This window comes from Oncorhynchus kisutch, linkage group LG28 (assembly GCF_002021735.2).
Source record: "Oncorhynchus kisutch isolate 150728-3 linkage group LG28, Okis_V2, whole genome shotgun sequence".
NCBI lineage: Eukaryota > Metazoa > Chordata > Actinopteri > Salmoniformes > Salmonidae > Oncorhynchus > Oncorhynchus kisutch.
This window is the reverse complement of record NC_034201.2, coordinates 49930523-49958407: the sequence shown is the minus strand read 5'-3', so window position 1 is coordinate 49958407 and position 27885 is coordinate 49930523. Positions and strand designations below refer to the sequence as shown.

General features: G+C 42.5%; 1 protein-coding gene across 2 annotated transcripts; it reads left to right on the top strand.

Moving 5' to 3' along the window:
• Window positions 1-3873: 3873 nt before the first annotated feature.
• Window positions 3874-23698, top strand: zgc:64002 (nicotinamide N-methyltransferase). Of its 2 annotated transcripts, none has more exons than XM_020473227.2 (4): window positions 3874-3969; window positions 14892-15243; window positions 22036-22243; window positions 22543-23698. In XM_020473227.2, exons 2-4 carry the CDS (start codon window positions 15102-15104, stop codon window positions 22964-22966), a joined length of 774 nt encoding a protein of 257 aa, XP_020328816.1. In that variant the 5' UTR covers window positions 3874-3969; window positions 14892-15101; the 3' UTR covers window positions 22967-23698. The 2 variants fall into 2 exon arrangements, with proteins under 2 accessions (XP_020328816.1, XP_020328818.1); XM_020473229.2 differs by having other exon boundaries at window positions 3960-4536.
• Window positions 23699-27885: the final 4187 nt, after the last annotated feature.

Here is a 27885-nt window from a genome sequence, read left to right as displayed (position 1 = left end):
AGAGCAGTGTCTGGGTTTTCCCTATATACAGTAGAGCTTGGGGGTCATACAAGCAAGAGCAGTGTCTGGGTTTTCCCTATATACAGTAGAGCTTGGGGGTCATACAAGCAAGAGCAGTGTCTGGGTTTTCCCTATATACAGTAGAGCTTGGGGGTCATACAAGCAAGAGCAGTGTCTGGGTTTTCCCTATATACAGTAGAGCTTGGGGGTCATACAAGCAAGAGCAGTGTCTGGGTTTTCCCTATATACAGTAGAGCTTGGGGGTCATACAAGCAAGAGCAGTGTCTGGGTTTTCCCTATATACAGTAGAGCTTGGGGGTCATACAAGCAAGAGCAGTGTCTGGGTTTTCCCTATATACAGTAGAGCTTGGGGGTCATACAAGCAAGAGCAGTGTCTGGGTTTTCCCTATATACAGTAGAGCTTGGGGGTCATACAAGCAAGAGCAGTGTCTGGGTTTTCCCTATATACAGTAGAGCTTGGGGGTCATACAAGCAAGAGCAGTGTCTGGGTTTTCCCTATATACAGTAGAGCTTGGGGGTCATACAAGCAAGAGCAGTGTCTGGGTTTTCCCTATATACAGTAGAGCTTGGGGGTCATACAAGCAAGAGCAGTGTCTGGGTTTTCCCTATATACAGTAGAGCTTGGGGGTCATACAAGCAAGAGCAGTGTCTGGGTTTTCCCTATATACAGTAGAGCTTGGGGGTCATACAAGCAAGAGCAGTGTCTGGGTTTTCCCTATATACAGTAGAGCTTGGGGGTCATACAAGCAAGAGCAGTGTCTGGGTTTTCCCTATATACAGTAGAGCTTGGGGGTCATACAAGCAAGAGCAGTGTCTGGGTTTTCCCTATATACAGTAGAGCTTGGGGGTCATACAAGCAAGAGCAGTGTCTGGGTTTTCCCTATATACAGTAGAGCTTGGGGGTCATACAAGCAAGAGCAGTGTCTGGGTTTTCCCTATATACAGTAGAGCTTGGGGGTCATACAAGCAAGAGCAGTGTCTGGGTTTTCCCTATATACAGTAGAGCTTGGGGGTCATACAAGCAAGAGCAGTGTCTGGGTTTTCCCTATATACAGTAGAGCTTGGGGGTCATACAAGCAAGAGCAGTGTCTGGGTTTTCCCTATATACAGTAGAGCTTGGGGGTCATACAAGCAAGAGCAGTGTCTGGGTTTTCCCTATATACAGTAGAGCTTGGGGGTCATACAAGCAAGAGCAGTGTCTGGGTTTTCCCTATATACAGTAGAGCTTGGGGGTCATACAAGCAAGAGCAGTGTCTGGGTTTTCCCTATATACAGTAGAGCTTGGGGGTCATACAAGCAAGAGCAGTGTCTGGGTTTTCCCTATATACAGTAGAGCTTGGGGGTCATACAAGCAAGAGCAGTGTCTGGGTTTTCCCTATATACAGTAGAGCTTGGGGGTCATACAAGCAAGAGCAGTGTCTGGGTTTTCCCTATATACAGTAGAGCTTGGGGGTCATACAAGCAAGAGCAGTGTCTGGGTTTTCCCTATATACAGTAGAGCTTGGGGGTCATACAAGCAAGAGCAGTGTCTGGGTTTCCCCTATATACAGTAGAGCTTGGGGGTCATACAAGCAAGAGCAGTGTCTGGGTTTCCCCTATATACAGTAGAGCTTGGGGGTCATACAAGCAAGAGCAGTGTCTGGGTTTTCCCTATATACAGTAGAGCTTGGGGGTCATACAAGCAAGAGCAGTGTCTGGGTTTTCCCTATATACAGTAGAGCTTGGGGGTCATACAAGCAAGAGCAGTGTCTGGGTTTTCCCTATATACAGTAGAGCTTGGGGGTCATACAAGCAAGAGCAGTGTCTGGGTTTTCCCTATATACAGTAGAGCTTGGGGGTCATACAAGCAAGAGCAGTGTCTGGGTTTTCCCTATATACAGTAGAGCTTGGGGGTCATACAAGCAAGAGCAGTGTCTGGGTTTTCCCTATATACAGTAGAGCTTGGGGGTCATACAAGCAAGAGCAGTGTCTGGGTTTTCCCTATATACAGTAGAGCTTGGGGGTCATACAAGCAAGAGCAGTGTCTGGGTTTTCCCTATATACAGTAGAGCTTGGGGGTCATACAAGCAAGAGCAGTGTCTGGGTTTTCCCTATATACAGTAGAGCTTGGGGGTCATACAAGCAAGAGCAGTGTCTGGGTTTTCCCTATATACAGTAGAGCTTGGGGGTCATACAAGCAAGAGCAGTGTCTGGGTTTTCCCTATATACAGTAGAGCTTGGGGGTCATACAAGCAAGAGCAGTGTCTGGGTTTTCCCTATATACAGTAGAGCTTGGGGGTCATACAAGCAAGAGCAGTGTCTGGGTTTTCCCTATATACAGTAGAGCTTGGGGGTCATACAAGCAAGAGCAGTGTCTGGGTTTTCCCTATATACAGTAGAGCTTGGGGGTAATACAAGCAAGAGCAGTGTCTGGGTTTTCCCTATATACAGTAGAGCTTGGGGGTCATACAAGCAAGAGCAGTGTCTGGGTTTTCCCTATATACAGTAGAGCTTGGGGGGTAATACAAGCAAGAGCAGTGTCTGGGTTTTCCCTATATACAGTAGAGCTTGGGGGTCATACAAGCAAGAGCAGTGTCTGGGTTTTCCCTATATACAGTAGAGCTTGGGGGTCATACAAGCAAGAGCAGTGTCTGGGTTTTCCCTATATACAGTAGAGCTTGGGGGTAATACAAGCAAGAGCAGTGTCTGGGTTTTCCCTATATACAGTAGAGCTTGGGGGTAATACAAGCAAGAGCAGTGTCTGGGTTTCCCCCTATATACAGTAGAGCTTGGGGGTAATACAAGCAAGAGCAGTGTCTGGGTTTTCCCTATATACAGTAGAGCTTGGGGGTCATACAAGCAAGAGCAGTGTCTGGGTTTTCCCTATATACAGTAGAGCTTGGGGGTCATACAAGCAAGAGCAGTGTCTGGGTTTTCCCTATATACAGTAGAGCTTGGGGGTCATACAAGCAAGAGCAGTGTCTGTGTTTTCCCTATATACAGTAGAGCTTGGGGGTCATACAAGCAAGAGCAGTGTCTGGGTTTTCCCTATATACAGTAGAGCTTGGGGGTCATACAAGCAAGAGCAGTGTCTGGGTTTTCCCTATATACAGTAGAGCTTGGGGGTCATACAAGCAAGAGCAGTGTCTGGGTTTTCCCTATATACAGTAGAGCTTGGGGGTCATACAAGCAAGAGCAGTGTCTGGGTTTCCCTATATACAGTAGAGCTTGGGGGTCATACAAGCAAGAGCAGTGTCTGGGTTTTCCCCTATATACAGTAGAGCTTGGGGGTCATACAAGCAAGAGCAGTGTCTGGGTTTCCCCTATATACAGTAGAGCTTGGGGGTCATACAAGCAAGAGCAGTGTCTGGGTTTCCCCTATATACAGTAGAGCTTGGGGGTAATACAAGCAAGAGCAGTGTCTGGGTTTCCCCTATATACAGTAGAGCTTGGGGGTCATACAAGCAAGAGCAGTGTCTGTGTTTTCCCTATATACAGTAGAGCTTGGGGGTCATACAAGCAAGAGCAGTGTCTGGGTTTCCCCTATATACAGTAGAGCTTGGGGGTCATACAAGCAAGAGCAGTGTCTGTGTTTTCCCTATATACAGTAGAGCTTGGGGGTCATACAAGCAAGAGCAGTGTCTGGGTTTTCCCTATATACAGTAGAGCTTGGGGGTCATACATATACAGTAGATTTTAAATGTTAATAAAGAATAACATATGGTGGATAAAATGTGTTTATGGATTTTTTAGTTTCTAAATTATGTTCTTGTCTTTACATGTTCTAGTGCTGATCTGGCAAACACACACACACACACACACACACACACACACACACACACACACACACACACACACACACACACACACACACACACACACACTGTTATTCCAGTTCATCCGGTTTTCCATGAGGGTGTTGTCACAGGACTCTGACTGGGAGATCGGGCACGCTCATTGGATCCAGCTGTAAGTACTCAGTCACTCCGTCTCTCATGCTGTCCTCCGACATGCCACAGTATTGAATTTAAACATTTGTTACTATGAACTATTACTTTGAGCGGTTAACTATTTTGTTCAATGTCTTCTCTCTTGTAAATGTATTTTTTTTTTATGACTACATGGTAACCGTCGCATGTCACACTGCCGGCTGGTGTTGCGCTTCCTGAAACAGCGCTGCTATGACATTTGGAGATCTAGGCTACAGTCCCGAAATCAATCTGCACTTGTCTTGTTTCAAAGTTTCCTATCTGTAGTTGAACTTTTTCCTACATTTATAAAATAATTAGTAAATTATTTATTTCTGTAGCCAGTGAGCGAATGAAAATAGTCAGGCGCGCCTTGTAGTTGTTTCTACAGAACTCCCCAGAATACATTCTGTATCCGGACAGCTGGAGTTTATTAATACACCCCCTTACCCTTTCAGCACGCTGCATTGCGCGCTCAGCATGGAGCAAGAAATCGCACCTATAATATATTTCTGGACGCATTAAGAGGAGCAGTAGTGTCAACGAATCACTGCACAGAGTTGAGAAGGTCTGTCAGTGGGCCAGTATGGGATTTCTCTTTCTCCATATAATACACAGTAGAACAATGCTGTCTGTCTGTCCTATTGTGCCTGTTGTCATAAATGTTGGCATCGCATATCTCTGCATGTTTACATTGATGATACCACTCCTTACCCTCAGGTGACCAACAGGGGTGAATAATGTACACTCACCAGGTCTGACAGAGGCAATCTCTGAATGATATGTACCCATTTGATTGTTGAAGATTATAAACTGGGTGGTTTGAGCACTGAATGCTGATTGGCTGACAGCCGTGGTATATATCAGACCGTATATCATGGTTATGACAAAACATGTATTTTTACTGCTGTAGTTATGTTGGTAACCAGTTTATAACAGCAATAAGGCACGGCTGCTGTAATTATGTTGGTAACCAGTTTATAACAGCAATAAGGCACGGCTGCTGTAATTATGTTGGTAACCAGTTTATAACCGCAATAAGGCACGGCTGCTGTAATTATGTTGGTAACCAGTTTATAACAGCAATAAGGCACGGCTGCTGTAATTATGTTGGTAACCAGTTTATAACAGCAATAAGGCACGGCTGCTGTAATTATGTTGGTAACCAGTTTATAACAGCAATAAGGCACGGCTGCTGTAATTATGTTGGTAACCAGTTTATAACAGCAATAAGGCACGGCTGCTGTAATTATGTTGGTAACCAGTTTATAACAGCAATAAGGCACGGCTGCTGTAATTATGTTGGTAACCAGTTTATAACAGCAATAAGGCACGGCTGCTGTAATTATGTTGGTAACCAGTTTATAACAGCAATAAGGCACGGCTGCTGTAATTATGTTGGTAACCAGTTTATAACAGCAATAAGGCACGGCTGCTGTAATTATGTTGGTAACCAGTTTATAACAGCAATAAAGCACCTCAGGGGGTTTGTGGTATATGGTCAATATACCATGGATAAGAACAGCCCTAAGCTGTGGTATATTGGCCATATACCACACCACCTCATGCATTATTGCTTAAATATAACTTGGAAATGGCTTATGAGCTTAGCTCAAACGTTGTACCCCATCAGAACCTAAAATAACACCTTGTTTAACGAGAATGATTTGTAAACAAACACTGTATAGCCTCAAAAAATTTGTCAAAACTAGAAAACATTACAAACAAACCATTTAATATAATGGATGGTCAGTCCTTGTATCCATCGCGCTCGAATTCTTTGAATTTGAGAGTGGTTCCATTTATTCATCCCAAAGCTTTGTACCGAAACATCGGTGGTGAGATCACTTTGTTATTGTTTCAACTGCTGATTACCACTTTAAATAACTCTATCATGGCTATTTCAATGAAATGAAACCGTTGTATTTGGCTAGAGTTAAGTACTCCATGTATGTTGATTGGTTTCGTTGGTTTCGTTGAGGAGAAATAGTTTATTCAAAAAGTTCTCTTCGGTTGCAAACTGTATTCCAGGAGGTGGCGGTATAACATAATTTTTTGGTGATATACAAACTCTATTCCAGGAGGTGGCGGTATAACATAATTTTTTGGGGTAATATCCAAACTCCGGCCCAGGAGGTGGCGGTCTAACATCATTTTATGGTGATATTCAAACTCTATTCCAGGAGGTGGCGGTATAACATCATTTTATGGTGATATTCAAACTCTATTCCAGGAGGTGGTGGTATAACAGCATTTTATGGTGATATTCAAACTCTATTCCAGGAGGTGGCGGTATAACATACATTTTTTGTGATATGCAAACTCTATTCCAGGAGGTGGCGGTATAACATAATTTTATGGTGATATACAAACTCTATTCCAGGAGGTGGCGGTATAACATCATTTTACGGTGATATACAAACTCCGGCCCAGGAGGTGGCGGTATAACATCATTTTTTGGTGATATACAAACTATATTCCAGGAGGTGGCGGTATAACATCATTTTATGGTAATATACAAACTCTATTCCAGGAGGTGGCGGTATAACATCATTTTATGGTGATATACAAACTCTATTCCAGGAGGTGGCGGTATAACATCATTTTATGGTGATATACAAACTCCGGCCCAGGAGGTGGCGGTATAACATCATTTTTTGGTGATATACAAACTCTATTCCAGGAGGTCGCGGTATAACATCATTTTTTGGTGATATACAAACTATATTCCAGGAGGTGGCGGTATAACATAATTTTATGGTAATATACAAACTCTATTCCAGGAGGTGGCGGTATAACATAATTTTATGGTGATATACAAACTCTATTCCAGGAGGTGGCGGTATAACATACATTTTTGGTGATATGCAAACTCTATTCCAGGAGGTGGCGGTATAACATAATTTTATGGTGATATACAAACTCTATTCCAGGAGGTGGCGGTATAACATCATTTTATGGTGATATACAAACTAAATTCCAGGAGGTGGCGGTATAACATCATTTTATGGTGATATATACATTTTATGGTGATATACAAACTCTATTCCAGGAGGTGGTATAACATACATTTTTTGTGATATGCAAACTCTATTCCAGGAGGTGGCGGTATAACATAATTTTATGGTGATATACAAACTCTATTCCAGGAGGTGGCGGTATAACAGAATTTTATGGTAATATACAAACTCTATTCCAGGAGGTGGCGGTATAACATAATTTTATGGTGATATACAAACTCTATTCCAGGAAGTGGCGGTATAACAGAATTTTATGGTGATATTCAAACTCTATTCCAGGAGGTGGCGGTATAACATACATTTTTGGTGATATGCAAACTCTATTCCAGGAGGTGGCGGTATAACATCATTTTATGGTGATATACAAACTCTATTCCAGGAGGTGGCGGTATAACATCATTTTATGGTGATATACAAACTCCGGCTCAGGAGGTGGCGGTATAACATCATTTTATGGTGATATTCAAACTCTATTCCAGGAAGTGGCGGTATAACATCATTTTATGGTGATAATCAAACTCTATTCCAGGAAGTGGCGGTATAACATCATTTTTTGGTGATATATAAACTCCAGCCCAGAAGGTGGCGGTATAACATAATTTTATGGTGATATACAAACTCTTTTCCAGGAGGTGGCGGTATAACATAATTTTTTGGTGATATACAAACTATATTCCAGGAGGTGGCGGTATAACATCATTTTATGGTAATATACAAACTCTATTCCAGGAGGTGGCGGTATAACATAATTTTATGGTGATATACAAACTCTATTCCAGGAGGTGGCAGTATAACATCATTTTATGGTGATATACAAACTCTATTCCAGGAGGTGGCGGTATAACATAATTTATGGTGATATACAAACTCTATTCCAGGAGGTGGCGGTATAACATCATTTTATGGTGATATACAAACTCCGGCCCAGGAGGTGGCGGTATAACATCATTTTTTGGTGATATATAAACTCCAGCCCAGAAGGTGGCGGTATAACATCATTTTACGGTGATATACAAACTCCGGCCCAGGAGGTGGCGGTATAACATCATTTTTGGGTGATATACAAACTATATTCCAGGAGGTGGCGGTATAACATCATTTTATGGTAATATACAAACTCTATTCCAGGAGGTGGCGGTATAACATCATTTTATGGTGATATACAAACTCTATTCCAGGAGGTGGCGGTATAACATCATTTTATGGTGATATACAAACTCCGGCGCAGGAGGTGGCGGTATAACATCATTTTTTGGTGATATATAAACTCCAGCCCAGAAGTTGGCGGTATAACATCATTTTATGGTGATATACAAACTCTATTCCAGGAGGTCGCGGTATAACATCATTTTTTGGTGATATACAAACTATATTCCAGGAGGTGGCGGTATAACATAATTTTATGGTAATATACAAACTCTATTCCAGGAGGTGGCGGTATAACATCATTTTATGGTGATATACAAACTCTATTCCAGGAGGTGGCGGTATAACATACATTTTTTGTGATATGCAAACTCTATTCCAGGAGGTGGCGGTATAACATCATTTTATGGTGATATTCAAACTCTATTCCAGGAAGTGGCGGTATAACATCATTTTATGGTGATATTCAAATTCTATTCCAGGAGGTGGCGGTATAACATCATTTTATGGTGATATACAAACTCTATTCCAGGAGGTGGCGGTATAACATCATTTTATGGTGATATACAAACTCCGGCCCAGGAGGTGGCGGTATAACATCATTTTTTGGTGATATATAAACTCCAGCCCAGAAGGTGGCGGTATAACATCATTTTATGGTTATATACAAACTCTATTCCAGGAGGTCGCGGTATAACATCATTTTATGGTAATATACAAACTCTATTCCAGGAGGTGGCGGTATAACATAATTTTATGGTGATATACAAACTCTATTCCAGGAGGTGGCGGTATAACATACATTTTTGGTGATATGCAAACTCTATTCCAGGAGGTGGCGGTATAACATCATTTTATGGTGATATACAAACTCTATTCCAGGAGGTGGCGGTATAACATCATTTTATGGTGATATACAAACTCCGGCTCAGGAGGTGGCGGTATAACATCATTTTATGGTGATATTCAAACTCTATTCCAGGAAGTGGCGGTATAACATAATTTTATGGTGATATTCAAACTCTATTCCAGGAAGTGGCGGAATAACATCATTTTATGGTGATATTCAAACTCTATTCCAGGAGGTGGCGGTATAACATCATTTTATGGTGATATACAAACTCTATTCCAGGAGGTGGCGGTAAAACATCATTTTATGGTGATATACAAACTCCGGCCCAGGAGATGGCGGTATAACATCATGTTTTGGTGATATATAAACTCCAGCCCAGAAGGTGGCGGTATAACATCATTTTACGGTGATATACAAACTCCGGCCCAGGAGGTGGCGGTATAACATCATTTTTTGCTGATATACAAACTATATTCCAGGAGGTGGCGGTATAACATCATTTTATGGTAATATACAAACTCTATTCCAGGAGGTGGCGGTATAACATCATTTTATGGTGATATGCAAACTCTATTCCAGGAGGTGGCGGTATAACATCATTTTATGGTGATATACAAACTCCTGCCCAGGAGGTGGCGGTATAACATCATTTTTTGGTGATATATAAACTCCAGCCCAGAAGTTGGCGGTATAACATCATTTTATGGTGATATACAAACTCTATTCCAGGAGGTGGCGGTATAACATAATTTTATGGTGATATACAAACTCTATTCCAGGAGGTGGCGGTATAACAGAATTTTATGGTGATATTCAAACTCTATTCCAGGAGGTGGCGGTATAACATACATTTTTGGTGATATGCAAACTCTATTCCAGGAGGTGGCGGTATAACATCATTTTATGGTGATATACAAACTCTATTCCAGGAGGTGGCGGTATAACATCATTTTATGGTGATATACAAACTCCGGCTCAGGAGGTGGCGGTATAACATCATTTTATGGTGATATTCAAACTCTATTCCAGGAAGTGGCGGTATAACATAATTTTATGGTGATATTCAAACTCTATTCCAGGAAGTGGCGGAATAACATCATTTTATGGTGATATTCAAACTCTATTCCAGGAGGTGGCGGTATAACATCATTTTTTGGTGATATACAAACTCTATTCCAGGAGGTGGCGGTATAACATCATTTTATGGTGATATACAAACTCCGGCCCAGGAGGTGGCGGTATAACATCATTTTTTGGTGATATACAAACTCTATTCCAGGAGGTGGCGGTATAACATCATTTTACGGTGATATACAAACTCTTTTCCAGGAGGTGGAGGTATAACATCATTTTTTGGTGATATACAAACTATATTGCAGGAGGTGGCGGTATAACATCATTTTATGGTAATATACAAACTCTATTCCAGGAGGTGGCGGTATAACATCATTTTATGGTGATATACAAACTCTATTCCAGGAGGTGGCGGTATAACATCATTTTATGGTGATATACAAACTCTATTCCAGGAGGTGGCAGTATAACATCATTTTATGGTGATATACAAACTCTATTCCAGGAGGTGGCGGTATAACATCATTTTAAGGTGATATACAAACTCTATTCCAGGAGGTGGCGGTATAACATCATTTTACGGTGATATACAAACTCTATTCCAGGAGGTAGCAGTATAACATCATTTTATGGTGATATACAAACTCTATTCCAGGAGGTGGCGGTATAACATCATTTTATGGTAATATACAAACTCTATTCCAGGAGGTGGCGGTATAACATAATTTTATGGTGATATACAAACTCTATTCCAGGAGGTGGCGGTATAACATCATTTTATGGTGATATACAAACTCTATTCCAGGAGGTGGCAGTATAACATCATTTTATGGTGATATACAAACTCCGGCCCAGGAGGTGGCGGTATAACATCATTTTATGGTGATATATAAACTCCAGCCCAGAAGGTGGCGGTATAACATCATTTTATGGTGATATACAAACTCTATTCCAGGAGGTGGCGGTATAACATCATTTTTTGGTGATATACAAACTATATTCCAGGAGGTGGCGGTATAACATCATTTTATGGTAATATACAAACTCTATTCCAGGAGGTGGCGGTATAACATAATTTTATGGTGATATACAAACTCTATTCCAGGAGGTGGCGGTATAACATCATTTTATGGTGATATTCAAACTCTATTCCAGGAGGTGGCGGTATAACATCATTTTATGGTGATATACAAACTCTATTCCAGGAGGTGGCGGTATAACATCATTTTATGGTGATATACAAACTCTATTCCAGGAGGTGGCGGTATAACATCATTTTATGGTGATATTCAAACTCTATTCCAGGAAGTGGTGGTATAACATCATTTTATGGTGATATTCAAACTCTATTCCAGGAAGTGGCGGTATAACATCATTTTATGGTGATATTCAAACTCTATTCCAGGAGGTGGCGGTATAACATCATTTTATGGTGATATACAAACTCTATTCCAGGAGGTGGCGGTATAACATAATTTTATGGTGAGATACAAACTCCGGCCCAGGAGGTGGCGGTATAACAGAATTTTATGGTGATATTCAAACTCTATTCCAGGAGGTGGCGGTATAACATACATTTTTGGTGATATACAAACTCTATTCCAGGAGGTGGCGGTATAACATCATTTTATGGTGATATACAAACTCCGGCTCAGGAGGTGGCGGTATAACATCATTTTATGGTGATATTCAAACTCTATTCCAGGAAGTGGCGGTATAACATAATTTTATGGTGATATTCAAACTCTATTCCAGGAAGTGGCGGTATAACATCATTTTATGGTGATATTCAAACTCTATTCCAGGAGGTGGCGGTATACAATCATTTTATGGTGATATACAAACTCTATTCCAGGAGGTGGCGGTATAACATCATTTTATGGTGATATACAAACTCTATTCCAGGAGGTGGTGGTATAACATCATTTTATGGTGATATACAAACTCTATTCCAGGAGGTGGCGGTATAACATCATTTTATGGTGATATACAAACTCTATTCCCGGTAGGTGGCGGTAGAACATCATTTTATGGTGATATACAAACTCTATTCCAGGAGGTGGCGGTATAACATAATTTTATGGTGATATACGAACTCTATTCCAGGAGGTGGCGGTATAACATCATTTTATGGTGATATACAAACTCTATTCCAGGAGGTGGCGGTATAACATCATTTCATGGTGATATACAAACTCCGGCCCAGGAGGTGGCGGTATAACATCATGTTTTGGTGATATATAAACTCCAGCCCAGAAGGTGGCGGTATAACATCATTTTACGGTGATATACAAACTCTTTTCCAGGAGGTGGCGGTATAACATCATTTTTTGGTGATATACAAACTATATTCCAGGAGGTGGCGGTATAACATCATTTTATGGTAATATACAAACTCTATTCCAGGAGGTGGCGGTATAACATCATTTTATGGTGATATACAAACTCTATTCCAGGAGGTGGCGGTATAACATCATTTTATGGTGATATACAAACTCTATTCCAGGAGGTGGCAGTATAACATCATTTTATGGTGATATACAAACTCTATTCCAGGAGGTGGCGGTATAACATCATTTTAAGGTGATATACAAACTCTATTCCAGGAGGTGGCGGTATAACATCATTTTATGGTGATATACAAACTCTATTCCAGGAGGTGGCAGTATAACATCATTTTATGGTGATATACAAACTCTATTCCAGGAGGTGGCGGTATAACATCATTTTATGGTAATATACAAACTCTATTCCAGGAGGTGGCGGTATAACATAATTTTATGGTGATATACAAACTCTATTCCAGGAGGTGGCGGTATAACATCATTTTATGGTGATATACAAACTCTATTCCAGGAGGTGGCAGTATAACATCATTTTATGGTGATATACAAACTCCGGCCCAGGAGGTGGCGGTATAACATCATTTTATGGTGATATATAAACTCCAGCCCAGAAGGTGGCGGTATAACATCATTTTATGGTGATATACAAACTCTATTCCAGGAGGTGGCGGTATAACATCATTTTTTGGTGATATACAAACTATATTCCAGGAGGTGGCGGTATAACATCATTTTATGGTAATATACAAACTCTATTCCAGGAGGTGGCGGTATAACATAATTTTATGGTGATATACAAACTCTATTCCAGGAGGTGGCGGTATAACATCATTTTATGGTGATATTCAAACTCTATTCCAGGAGGTGGCGGTATAACATCATTTTATGGTGATATACAAACTCTATTCCAGGAGGTGGCGGTATAACATCATTTTATGGTGATATACAAACTCTATTCCAGGAGGTGGCGGTATAACATCATTTTATGGTGATATTCAAACTCTATTCCAGGAAGTGGTGGTATAACATAATTTTATGGTGATATTCAAACTCTATTCCAGGAAGTGGCGGTATAACATCATTTTATGGTGATATTCAAACTCTATTCCAGGAGGTGGCGGTATAACATCATTTTATGGTGATATACAAACTCTATTCCAGGAGGTGGCGGTATAACATAATTTTATGGTGAGATACAAACTCCGGCCCAGGAGGTGGCGGTATAACAGAATTTTATGGTGATATTCAAACTCTATTCCAGGAGGTGGCGGTATAACATACATTTTTGGTGATATGCAAACTCTATTCCAGGAGGTGGCGGTATAACATCATTTTATGGTGATATACAAACTCCGGCTCAGGAGGTGGCGGTATAACATCATTTTATGGTGATATTCAAACTCTATTCCAGGAAGTGGCGGTATAACATAATTTTATGGTGATATTCAAACTCTATTCCAGGAAGTGGCGGTATAACATCATTTTATGGTGATATTCAAACTCTATTCCAGGAGGTGGCGGTATACAATCATTTTATGGTGATATACAAACTCTATTCCAGGAGGTGGCGGTATAACATCATTTTATGGTGATATACAAACTCTATTCCAGGAGGTGGCGGTATAACATCATTTTATGGTGATATACAAACTCTATTCCAGGAGGTGGCGGTAGAACATCATTTTATGGTGATATACAAACTCTATTCCAGGAGGTGGCGGTAGAACATCATTTTATGGTGATATACAAACTCTATTCCAGGAGGTGGCGGTATAACATAATTTTATGGTGATATACGAACTCTATTCCAGGAGGTTGCGGTTTAACATCATTTTATGGTGATATACAAACTCTATTCCAGGAGGTGGCAGTATATTTACCCTGTTTTCACACAGTCAACTTTCTGTTTCTCTGATGTGAGGTCTTTACATGAGTGTCTGTCTGACATGTCCAACACGACATTTGGCTTTCCATTACAAACAGCCAATGAGATCTAATAGTACTCCACACAGACTGGTCAGATATCAGTCTGTGGCTATAGGTCTGTAATACAACAGAGACTGGTCAGATATCAGTCTGTTACTATAGGTCTGTAATACTACAGAGACTGGTCAGATATCAGTCTGTGACTATAGGTCTGTAAAACCACATGGACTGGTCAGATATCATTCTGTGACTATAGGTCTGTAATACTACAGTTACTGGTCAGATACCAGTCTGTGACTATAGGTCTGTAATACAGGGACGGGTCAGATTTCAGTCTGTGACTATAGGTCTGTAGTTCACACACACACACACACACACACACACACACACACACACACACACACACACACACACACACACACACACACACACTTGCAGCAGGGGCTTTAGACAGCCACCCAGGGCGACACCACTCCTGGTGTCAGGGGAAAAGGGAGGTTTCTGCACAATGGGCTGTAGTACACACTATCTAACCGATTGTTTCCCCTCTCTCTCACAGGTACTGCACCTCTCCCACCACCATCCTGAGTCGCACACCTGAACACCCACCAGACCACCTGAACACCTGAACAGCCACCACACCACCTGAACACCTGAACAGCCACCACACCACCTGAATACCTGAACAGCCACCACACCACCTGAACACCTGAACAGCCACCACACCACCTGAACAGCCACCACACCACCTGAACAGCTGAACAGCACCATGGGAGAGTGCCACCAGGCCAAGTTTGACCCAAAGACCTACTTCAACTACTGCTACCAGTTTGCTGCTGTCCCGGGCCAGAAAGACAACAGCCGCTTCGTCTCCTTCGTCCTGTGTCAGCTCAGCAAGACCTTCTCAACAGGTAGACAACAGGGACAGTAGATCACTCTGTGTCATTGATTCCAATAGTATGTCATTTCATTGGTGTGTCTAGGTGTATTGATAAGGTAATTGGTGTGTTTAGGTGTATTGATAAGGTAATTGGTGTGTTTAGGTGTATTGATAAGGTAAGTGGTGTGTCTAGGTGTATTGATAAGGTAATTGGTGTGTCTAGGTGTATCGATAGGGTAATTGGTGTGTTTAGGTGTATTGATAAGGTAATTGGTGTGTTTAGGTATATTGATAAGGTAATTGGTGTGTTTAGGTATATTGATAAGGTAATTGGTGTGTTTAGGTGTATTGATAAGGTACGTTGTGTGTTTAGGTCTATTGATAAGGTAATTGGTGTGTTTAGGTGTATTGATAAGGTAATTGGTGTGTCTAGGCATATTGCCACATCTTCAATGTAAGCCTACTAGAAAGCGTTTCCTCAGGCCTGGAGGGAAGCAGAAGTAATTCCGCTACTCAAGAATAGTCAAGCCCCCTTCAAATAGCCGACTGTTACCAACCTTTAGTAATAGTGTTTGACCAGATAAAATGCTATTTTACAGTAAATAAATTGACAGACTTTCAGCACGCATGTACGGAAGGACACTCAACAACCACAGCACTGACACAAATGACTGATGATTGGCTGAGAGAAATTGATGACAAAATGATTCTGTTTTGTTAGATTTCGGATTTTTTATTTTGTACCCCATTGTTTCTCCCCAATTTCAAGGTTTCCAATTGGTAGTTACAGTCTTGTCTCATCGCTGCAACTCCCGTACGGACTGGGGAGAGGCGAAGGTCGAGAGCTGTGCATCCTCCGAAACACAACCCAGTCGCACTGCTTCTTGACACAATGCACATCCAACCCGGAAGCCAGCCGCAACAATGTGTCGGAGGAAACACCGTACACCTGGCGACCGTGTCAGCGTGCACTGCGCCTGGCCCGCCACAGGAGTCGCTAGTGCGCGATGAGACAATTGTGCGTCGCCCCATGGGCCTCCCGGTCGCGGCCGGCTGGCGCAGAGGCCCTCAGTGCAGCTTTTGACATTATCGATCCTAGTCTGCTGCTGGAAAAACTTATGTGTTCTGGCTTTACACCCCCTGCTATAATGTGGATAAAGAGTTACCTGTCTAACAGAACACAGAGGGTGTTATGGCTTTACACCCCCTGCTATAATGTGGATAAAGAGTTACCTGTCTAACAGAACACAGAGGGTGGAAGCTTCTTCTCTTCTTGTTTAGGCCCCTTGCTTTTTACATTTTTTACGAACGACATGCCACTAACTTTGAGTAAAGCCAGAGTTTCTATGTATGTGGATGAACACTATACACGTCAGCTACCACAGCGACTGAAATGACTGCAACACTCAACAAAGAGCTGCAGTTGGTTTCAGAGTGGGAGGTAAAGGAATAAGTTAGTCCAAAATATTTCTTAAACTAAAAGCATTATATTTGGAACAAAACACTCACTAAACCCTAAACCTCAACTAAATCTTATAATAAATAATTTAGCGACTAAAGGTCGAGGTGACTAAACTACTTGGTGTAACCCTGGATTGTAAACTGTCATGGTCAAAACACATTGATACAACAGTAGCTAAGATGGGGAGAAGTCTGTCCATAATAAAGCGCTGCTCTACCTTCTTAACAACACTATCAACAAGGCAGGTCCTACAGGCTCTAGTTTCTACCTTCTTTACAGCACTGTCAACAAGGCAGGTCCTACAGGCTCTAGTTTCTGCCTTCTTAACAGCACTATCAGCAAGGCAGGTCCTACAGGCCCTAGTTTCTACCTTCTTAACAACGCTATCAACAAGGCAGGTCCTACAGGCTCTAGTTTCTACCTTCTTAACAACACTATCAACAAGGTAGGTCCTACAGGCCCTAGTTTCTACCTTCTTAACAACACTATCAACAAGGCAGGTCCTACAGGCCCTAGTTTCTACCTTCTTAACAGCACTATCAACAAGGCAGGTCCTACAGGCACTAGTTTCTACCTTCTTAACAACACTATCAACAAGGCAGGTCCTACAGGCCCTAGTTTCTACCTTCTTAACAACGCTATCAACAAGGCAGGTCCTACAGGCTCTAGTTTCTACCTTCTTAACAACACTATCAACAAGGCAGGTCCTACAGGCCCTAGTTTCTACCCTCTTAACAACACTATCACCAAGGCAGGTCCTACAGGCCCTAGTTTCTACCTTCTTAACAACACTTTCAACAAGGCAGGTCCTACAGTCCCTAGTTTCTACCTTCTTAACAACACTATCAACAAGGCAGGTCCTACAGGCCCTAGTTTCTGCCTTCTTAACAGCACTATCAACAAGGCAGGTCCTACAGGCCCTAGTTTCTACCTTCTTAACAGCACTATCAACAAGGCAGGTCCTACAGGCCCTAGTTTCTACCTTCTTAACAACACTATCAACAAGGCAGGTCCTACAGGCCCTAGTTTCTACCTTCTTAACAACACTATCAACAAGGCAGGTCCTACAGGCCCTAGTTTCTACCTTCTTAACAACACTATCAACAAGGCAGGTCCTACAGGCCCTAGTTTCTACCTTCTTAACAACACTATCAACAAGGCAGGTCCTACAGGCCCTAGTTTCTACCTTCTTAACAACACTATCAACAAGGCAGGTCCTACAGGCCCTAGTTTCTACCTTCTTAACAGCACTATCAACAAGGCAGGTCCTACAGGCCCTAGTTTCTACCTTCTTAACAACACTATCAACAAGGCAGGTCCTACAGGCCCTAGTTTCTACCTTCTTAACAACACTATCAACAAGGCAGGTCCTACAGGCCCTAGTTTCTACCTTCTTAACAGCACTATCAACAAGGCAGGTCCTACAGGCCCTAGTTTCTACCTTCTTAACAACACTATCAACAAGGTAGGTCCTACAGGCCCTAGTTTCTACCTTCTTAACAACACTATCAACAAGGCAGGTCCTACAGGCCCTAGTTTCTACCTTCTTAACAACACTATCAACAAGGCAGGTCCTACAGGCCCTAGTTTCTACCTTCTTAACAACACTATCAACAAGGCAGGTCCTACAGGCCCTAGTTTCTGCCTTCTTAACAACACTATCAACAAGGCAGGTCCTACAGGCCCTAGTTTCTACCTTCTTAACAACACTATCAACAAGGCAGGTCCTACAAGCCCTAGTTTCTACCTTCTTAACAGCACTATCAACAAGGCAGGTCCTACAGGCCCTAGTTTCTACCTTCTTAACAACACTATCAACAAGGCAGGTCCTACAGGCCCTAGTTTCTACCTTCTTAACAACACTATCAACAAGGCAGGTCCTACAGGCCCTAGTTTCTACCTTCTTAACAACACTATCAACAAGGCAGGTCCTACAGGCCCTAGTTTCTACCTTCTTAACAACACTATCAACAAGGCAGGTCCTACAGGCCCTAGTTTCTACCTTCTTAACAACACTATCAACAAGGCAGGTCCTACAGGCTCTAGTTTCTACCTTCTTAACAACACTATCAACAAGGTTGGTCCTACAGGCCCTAGTTTCTACCTTAACAACACTATCAACAAGGTAGGTCCTACAGGCTCTAGTTTCTACCTTCTTAACAACACTATCAACAAGGTAGGTCCTACAGGCCCTAGTTTCTACCTTCTTAACAACACTATCAACAAGGTAGGTCCTACAGGCCCTAGTTTCTACCTTCTTAACAACACTATCAACAAGGTAGGTCCTACAGGCCCTAGTTTCTACCTTCTTAACAGCACTATCAACAAGGCAGGTCCTACAGGCCCTAGTTTCTACCTTCTTAACAGCACTATCAACAAGGCAGGTCCTACAGGCCCTAGTTTCTACCTTCTTAACAACACTATCAACAAGGCAGGTCCTACAGGCCCTAGTTTCTACCTTCTTAACAACACTATCAACAAGGTAGGTCCTACAGGCCCTAGTTTCTACCTTCTTAACAACACTATCAACAAGGCAGGTCCTACAGGCCCTTCGCTCTACCTTCTTAACAACACTATCAACAAGGCAGGTCCTACAGGCCCTAGTTTCTACCTTCTTAATAACAACACTATCAACAAGGTAGGTCCTACAGGCCCTAGTTTCTACCTTCTTAACAACACTATCAACAAGGCACTATAAATACACTATCAAGAGTGTAGAGCCATGACTACATGGAACTCTATTCCACAGTACTACATAGAGACATGACTACATGGAACTCTATTCCACAGTACTACATAGAGCCATGACTACATGGAACTCTATTCCACAGTACTACATAGAGCCATGACTACATGGAACTCTATTCCACAGTACTACATAGAGCCATGACTACATGGAACTCTATTCCACAGTACTACATAGAGCCATGACTACATGGAACTCTATTCCACAGTACTACATAGAGCCATGACTACATGGAACTCTATTCCACAGTACTACATAGAGCCATGACTACATGGAACTCTATTCCACAGTACTACATAGAGCCATGACTACATGGAACTCTATTCCACAGTACTACATAGAGCCATGACTACATGGAACTCTATTCCACAGTACTACATAGAGACATGACTACATGGAACTCTATTCCACAGTACTACATAGAGCCATGACTACATGGAACTCTATTCCACAGTACTACATAGAGACATGACTACATGGAACTCTATTCCACAGTACTACATAGAGACATGACTACATGGAACTCTATTCCACAGTACTACATAGAGACATGACTACATGGAACTCTATTCCACAGTACTACATAGAGACATGACTACATGGAACTCTATTCCACAGTACTACATAGAGCCATGACTACATGGAACTCTATTCCACATCAGGTAACTGACGCAAGCAGTGAAATTATAATTCAAAAACAGACTAAAATACACCTAGACTGCTGTTGGAAAATGGAACAGTGGGGACTGATGCAACACACACACACACACACACACACACACACACACACACACACACACACACACACACACACACACACACACACACACACACACACACACACACACACACACACACACGACAACATACACACTATGCATACACATGGCTTTAGTACTGTAGATATGTGGTAGTGGTGGAGTAGGGGCCTGAGGGCACACAGTGTGTTGTAGATATATGGTAGTGGTGGAGTAGGGGCCTGAGGGCACACAGTGTGTTGTAGATATGTAGTAGTGGTGGAGTAGGGGCCTGAGGGCACACAGTGTGTTGTAGATATGTGGTAGTGGTGGAGTAGGGGCCTGAGGGCACACAGTGTGTTGTAGGTATGTGGTAGTGGTGGAGTAGGGGCCTGAGGGCACACAGTGTGTTGTAGATATGTGGTAGTGGTGGAGTAGGGGCCTGAGGGCACACAGTGTGTTGTAGATATGTGGTAGTGGTGGAGTAGGGGCATGAGGGCACACAGTGTGTTGTAGATATGTGGTAGTGGTGGAGTAGGGGCCTGAGGGCACACAGTGTGTTGTAGATATGTGGTAGTGGTGGAGTAGGGGCCTGAGGGCACACAGTGTGTTGTAGATATGTGGTAGTGGTGGAGTAGGGGCCTGAGGGAACACAGTGTGTTGTAGATATGTGGTAGTGGTGGAGTAGGGGCCTGAGGGCACACCGTGTGTTGTAGATATGTGGTAGTGGTGGAGTAGGGGCCTGAGGGAACACCGTGTGTTGTAGATATGTGGTAGTGGTGGAGTAGGGGCCTGAGGGCACACAGTGTGTTGTAGATATGTGGTAGTGGTGGAGTAGGGGCCTGAGGGCACACAGTGTGTTGTAGATATGTAGTAGTGGTGGAGTAGGGGCCTGAGGGCACACAGTGTGTTGTAGATATGTAGTAGTGGTGGAGTAGGGGCCTGAGGGCACACAGTGTGTTGTAGATATGTAGTAGTGGTGGAGTAGGGGCCTGAGGGCACACAGTGTGTTGTAGATATGTAGTAGTGGTGGAGTAGGGGCCTGAGGGCACACAGTGTGTTGTAGATATGTAGTAGTGGTGGAGTAGGGGCCTGAGGGCACAGTGTGTTGTGAATGTATTGTAAAGTTTTACATTTTTTATAAACTGCCTTAATTTTGGGGGATCCCAAGAACAGTAGCAGCTGCTTTGACAGCAGCTAATGGGGATCCATAATGAATACAAATAAGATATTTCTGTTTTAGTTTATTTTTATATACATTTGCAAAAATGTAGGCTTTGTCATTATGGGGTATTGTGATGTCATTATGGGGTATTGTGATGTCATTATGGGGTATTGTGATGTCATTATGGGGTATTGTGATGTCATTATGGGGTATTGTGATGTCATTATGGGGTATTGTGTGTCGATTGATGAGGAAATATTTGTTGTCACGCCCTGGCCATAAAGAGGTTTTTTAATCTCTATTTTGGTTAGGTCAAGGTGTGATTTGGGCATTCTATGTTATCTGTTTCTATGTGTTTGGCCTGGTATGGTTCCCAATCAGAGGCAGCTGTCCATCGTTGTCTCTGATTGGGAATCACAGGCCTTTTTCCCTCTTTCATTTGAGGAATCTTGTCGTTGTTTGTTGCTTTTCGTTGCTTTTCATTCGTTGAATTGTTGATTGTTTTTAGTGGACCATTTAATACATTAAAGAAAACGTGGTCTCGTTCCCACGACGATCGTTACACTCGTTTTTTATCCATTTTACAACAAGGCTGTAATGTAACAAAATGTGGCCAAAAGGGAAGGGGTCTGAATACTTTCCGAATGCTCTCTATATAATGCACAGTTAAATACATATGAACAGAGAATGAACGAAACTGTTTCTCTCCTCAGGGAAGTACAGGGGCCAGAGGCTGATAGAGGTGGGTACAGGGCCGACCATCCACACGCTGATCAGTGCCTGTGAGTACTATGATGAGATCGTGGTATCGGACTACGTGGACAGCAACAGGAAGGAGATTGAGAAGTGGCTGAAAGCCGAGGAGGGATGTTTAGACTGGAACGCTCACCTCCAGTATGTCTGTGATCTGGAGAGGAAAAGGTACAGTAATCCTGTTTGTTTTTTTTACATTAACTTACTGGCATCTGGTTACCTGAAAGTTACTGTAAAAAAAAGAACAAGTACAGTACGTTACCATACATTCCAAAGAAACTTACTGTAAAATGTACTGTATTTTTACAGTGCAGATACAGGTTAGAAGTTGTACGGTTTCAACTATGGTTAAAAAAATGTTTTGTAAATGTAGGTATCCCTCTTTTCGCTTCATTTCTTTCTTGTAATCGTTGTATTCTATTTACTTATAAAAACCTCATTCTCCTTCTGTCTCTTGCTCTCACCAGAACCCCAGCGATCATCTCAGACACTCTCCGTCAGAGGGTTAAACAGGTTCTAAAGTGCGACATCTGCTTGGAGAACCCGTTCCACCCTGTCACAGTTCCTCCTGCGGACTGTGTCCTCTCCTCGCTGTGCCTGGAAGCGGCGTGTAAGGACCGCGAGTCCTACCGCCGCTCGCTGTCCTCCATGGTGGACCTACTGAGGTCTGGAGGGGTCCTGGTCCTGATCGGGGACCTGGATGAGACCTTCTACACGGTGGGAGAGCAGAGGTTCGACTGTGTCAACCTGAGCGAGGAGTTCATCACCGAGACGCTGTCGAAGCTGGGACTGTCTGTGGAGGAGTTCACTCTGCAGCAGGCTGAGGACCGGGACAGCAACCACAAGTGTGACTACGCCGCCTCCTTCCATCTGATTGCCATCAAACACTGATCAGCTCTAGTATGTTTATGTAAGACACTATGTAACACTCTGTGGTTGTGTTATGGGTTATTATACACTATAAAAAGAGGGGTTGGCGGGTGGTGGGACACAATGGTTGGTCGGCCCAATTGAGGTAGTATGTACATGAATGTATAGTTAAAGTGACTATGCATATATGATAAACTGAGTAGCAGCAGCGTAAAAGAGGGGTTGGCGGGTGGTGGGACACAATGCAGATAGTCTGGGTAGCCATTTGATTACCTGTTCAGGAGTCTTATGGCTTGGGGGTCATACAAGCAAGAGCAGTGTCTGGGTTTTCCCTATATACAGTAGAGCTTGGGGGTAATACAAGCAAGAGCAGTGTCTGGGTTTTCCCTATATACAGTAGAGCTTGGGGGTAATACAAGCAAGAGCAGTGTCTGGGTTTTCCCTATATACAGTAGAGCTTGGGGGTCATACAAGCAAGAGCAGTGTCTGGGTCATGTCAATCAGGCCTTTTGAGTTGAACATATGTATTAGGTTTAGGTTTGTAGCCTAGGATACCATTTAAATTATTTAAATTAATGGATCATGCCTTAGCGGTCATTCTCAATGATCAGTGCTTTACTTTCTTTTGTTGCTATCAAGCAGCTTCTGAATTTGCAATGAACCGTTTTTATAGCCTTTTGAGGTGAACATTTGAAAAGTGTGTATTATATATGTTGTTGCTTTGGTCTCACTAATAAATATGTTGAAATGGAACCACATCTGTTTTGTCTTCAGTCCCTTTTAAATCGGATAGATGGGCTATATGGCCTGCAGTTATGGTTGAATGTGATAGTCTATCTATAATCAGGAGGTCTATAACCAGCCTGAGGAGGTCTATCTAGTTCTGTCCTCTCTCCCTCCTCTTGGCCTGTGTACTCTGGTTAATGGAGGGTGTAAACAGTGGTCTCTCTTCACCCACCAGTTCTGTCCTCTCTCCCTCCTCTTGGCCTGTGTACTCTGGTTAATGGAGGGTGTAAACAGTGGTCTCTCTTCACCCACCAGTTCTGTCCTCTCTCCCTCCTCTTGGCCTGTGTACTCTGGTTAATGGAGGGTGTAAACAGTGGTCTCTCTTTCCCCACCAGTTCTCTCTCTGTTCATTCATCCATCTTTATTGATCTCTCTCTCCCTCTTTCCATCTGTCTTTACAGGAAGAGGAACAGGGAGGCTAAGGATCCAGGCCTGTTACTCAGTTGATATTTAGAAACAAGGCATTATCAAGATAGGAAAAACACATGGTCTGTTTCTCTGTGTAATGAATTTGGTTGTCTATTGTTTTGCTTCAAATACTTTTAAACTGCATCCTTCCAGTTTTGTATTTTAGATCATAATGAATATGATTTTGTGGACCTGATCCTAGACCACCACTCCTACCCTGAGACCTGATCCTAGACCACCACTCCTACCCTGAGACCTGATCCTAGACCACCACTCCTACCCTGAGACCTGATCCTAGACCTGATCCTAGATCAACACTCCTACCCTGAGACCTGATCTTAGATCACCACTCCTACTCTGAAACCTGATCCTAGATCACCACTCCTACTCTGAGACCTGATCCTAGACCACCACTTCTACCCTAAGACCTGATCCTAGACCTGATCCTAGACCACCAATCCTACCCTGATACCTGATCCTAGACCTGATCCTAGATCACCACTCCTATGCTGAGACCTGATCCTAGATCACCACTCCTACACTGACTCACTGTGAAAATAGGCCCTGATATAAAACAGAGGCCTGTGGTGGTACAAGTCAACACGGTGGGAACTACATATAGCAAGCTGCAGAGTGGTTGATACAAGGAAGTAGCCTTGTCCCCCCCCCCCCCCCCTATATTACAGTGAGTAGTGTATTCTGGATAAACAGGGAATTTGGGGAAAGTTACTGGAATTTTGCCCCCATAGTTGATGTACACTAAGCCATCTGACAGTATTTACTACTGTATTTGGTTGAGAAGACATGCAGTACCATTTAAATCCAACAGAGAACAGCAGAGATCCATGTTCAGTTCATCACAATCCAGTGTATTCATTCTGAGGGAATAGAACAACAACTTTCCTCCCTGATACTGGCAAACCGTCCATAGTTCCCTCTTACGCCCAAAACCAGACTTGAAATAATGGCATAACAAAATGATCGTGAATAGAATGACAATGGCAAGATATTACAGTTTCAGTAATATATTCCAGAAAGATCTGCATTGTAAGGTATGTATGCTTGCTTGGAACAACATTTGTGTCTAGAGAAAGCAGATAGAAACCTCAGATGGGAACAGACAGCTTTCTTGAACAAACATAATCATTTATAAAACAAGTGCTATAACATGCTGAATAAGAGTTTGCATGTGTAGTAAAGCCTCAAACGACTGTAGTCCTCTTTAGAAAGCCTCTACATACATAGCAGAATATGCCTACAGTTGTTGTATAACATGTATACTGTATACTGTCTACTGTCTACATTAACCATGTATACTGTCTATATTAACCATGTATACTGTCTATATTAACCATGTATACTGTATACTGTCTATATTAACCATGTATACTGTCTATATTAACCATGTATACTGTATACTGTCTATATTAACCATGTATACTGTCTATATTAACCATGTATACTGTCTACTGTCTATATTAACCATGTATACTGTCTACTGTCTATATTAACCATGTATACTGTATACTGTCTATATTAACCATGTATACTGTATACTGTCTATATTAACCATGTATACTGTATACTGTCTATATTAACCATGTATACTGTATACTGTCTATATTAACCATGTATACTGTCTATATAGGTGGGTAGTCTGCTAACAATAGGTGGGTAGTCTGCTAACAATAGGTGGGTAGTCTGCTAACAATAGGTGGGTAGTCTGCTAACAATAGGTGGGTAGTCTGCTAACAATAGGTGGGTAGTCTGATATAAACAATAGGTGGGTAGTCTGCTAACAATAGGTGGGTAGTCTGCTAACAATAGGTGGGTAGTCAGATATAAACAATAGGTGGGTAGTCTGCTAACAATAGGTGGGTAGTCTGCTAACAATAGGTGGGTAGTCTGCTAACAATAGGTGGGTAGTCTGCTAACAATAGGTGGGTAGTCTCTGATCACTGGTCACAATGAAAAAAGGAACTTTCAATGTAAACTGCATTTACCTGAGTTGACCTGAGTTGACCTGAGTTGACCTTCCACTGGTTTTATTCTAATGGAGTTGATAGTGACAACCAATTCCACATTCCATGTGACAACCATCCCCATCCACCCTCTACAGTGGCTTCCTTTCCTCTTTACCATAGCCACTGCCCAAGCCTGAAGCGGGGTTGTAGTGGCTTCCTTTCCTCTTTACCATAGCCACTGCCCAAGCCTGAAGCGGGGTTGTAGTGTCTTCCTTTCCTCTTTACCATAGCCACTGCCCAAGCCTGAAGCGGGGTTGTAGTGGCTTCCTTTCCTCTTTACCATAGCCACTGCCCAAGCCTGAAGCGGGGTTGTAGTGGCTTCCTTTCCTCTTTACCACAGCCACTGCCCAAGCCTGAAGCGGGGTTGTAGTGACTTCCTTTCCTCTTTACCATAGCCACTGCCCAAGCCTGAAGCGGGGTTGTAGTGGCTTCCTTTCCTCTTTACCACAGCCACTGCCCAAGCCTGAAGCGGGGTTGTAGTGTCTTCCTTTCCTCTTTACCATAGCCACTGTCCAAGCCTGAAGCGGGGTTGTAGTGGCTTCCTTTCCTCTTTACCATAGCCACTGCCCAAGCCTGAAGCGGGGTTGTAGTGGCTTCCTTTCCTCTTTACCATAGCCACTGCCCAAGCCTGAAGCGGGGTTGTTTGGTACCATACAGTCCACACTCAGGGTTTCCAAAACGGCCAAACATTCAATGACATCCAGGGATATGGTGCAACAAAAATGTTTATTCTTCTGATATCTAACAAATAAATGATTCTCCAATCAACTTAAAGCATAGAATAGTTGATATGGAAAATACATATTATGACCTGTCTGTATGTCTGTATGGTCAAAAAACTATACCGCTCCCGCATCTAGCAAGGACTCCCTCCCCCGAAGGCCCAACTTCCTGCCTTTATCCTAACACACTTACCACAATACAATGAATAGGCAAGAGGGGGGGGCAAAAACTGAGTTACACTAACAACAGATGAATATATCTCAATCAGGTAATATACATCATAAAGGTACCTAATATTTCATCATTAATATTTAATATATTTACACAAATGTACATGGAGCTCCATATGTTCAGTCTTTATACAAATATGTCCAAATCAGCTCTAACACTACTAATTAAGATGCTAGTTAACACATAGCTTGACCTAGGAACTCTGAAATAGGTTTGAAATATAGCCCTCCCTTTCCTCTGTTTTACACAATTGTTCACTTTCATAATTCAAATATTTACAAAGAAAAGATTAGTTTAGTGTTTTATTTCAGATGAGAAACACATAGGGCTTTTGTCAAGTCCGTCCTCTGTCCTCTGTCCTCCCTCCTCCGTCCTCCCTCCTCCGTCCTCCGTCCTCTGTCCTCTGTCCTCTGTCCTCTGTCCTCTGTCCTCTGTCCTCTGTCCTCTGTCCTCTGTCCTCCGTCCTCTGTCCTCCGTCCTCCGTCTTGCATCCTCCCTCCTCCCTCCTCCCTCCTCTGTCCATCCTCCTCCGTCTCCCATGACCCAGAAATTGGTAACTGGTCAAGTGGTCCAGCAGTTTGTTTGCGAGTGAAAGAGTGTCCTCCCCTCCTCAGTAGCTGACTTTCATCAAGGATCTTGTGTATCCTACCGCGAAGAGTTTTGACATCTACCCAGAATCAGATTTTGTCGTTTTATTTATTATGAACATTTCTTGCACAACTAACAATTATTTTGGGATCCACCCCTGAAAACGTAATTTGCCTGATG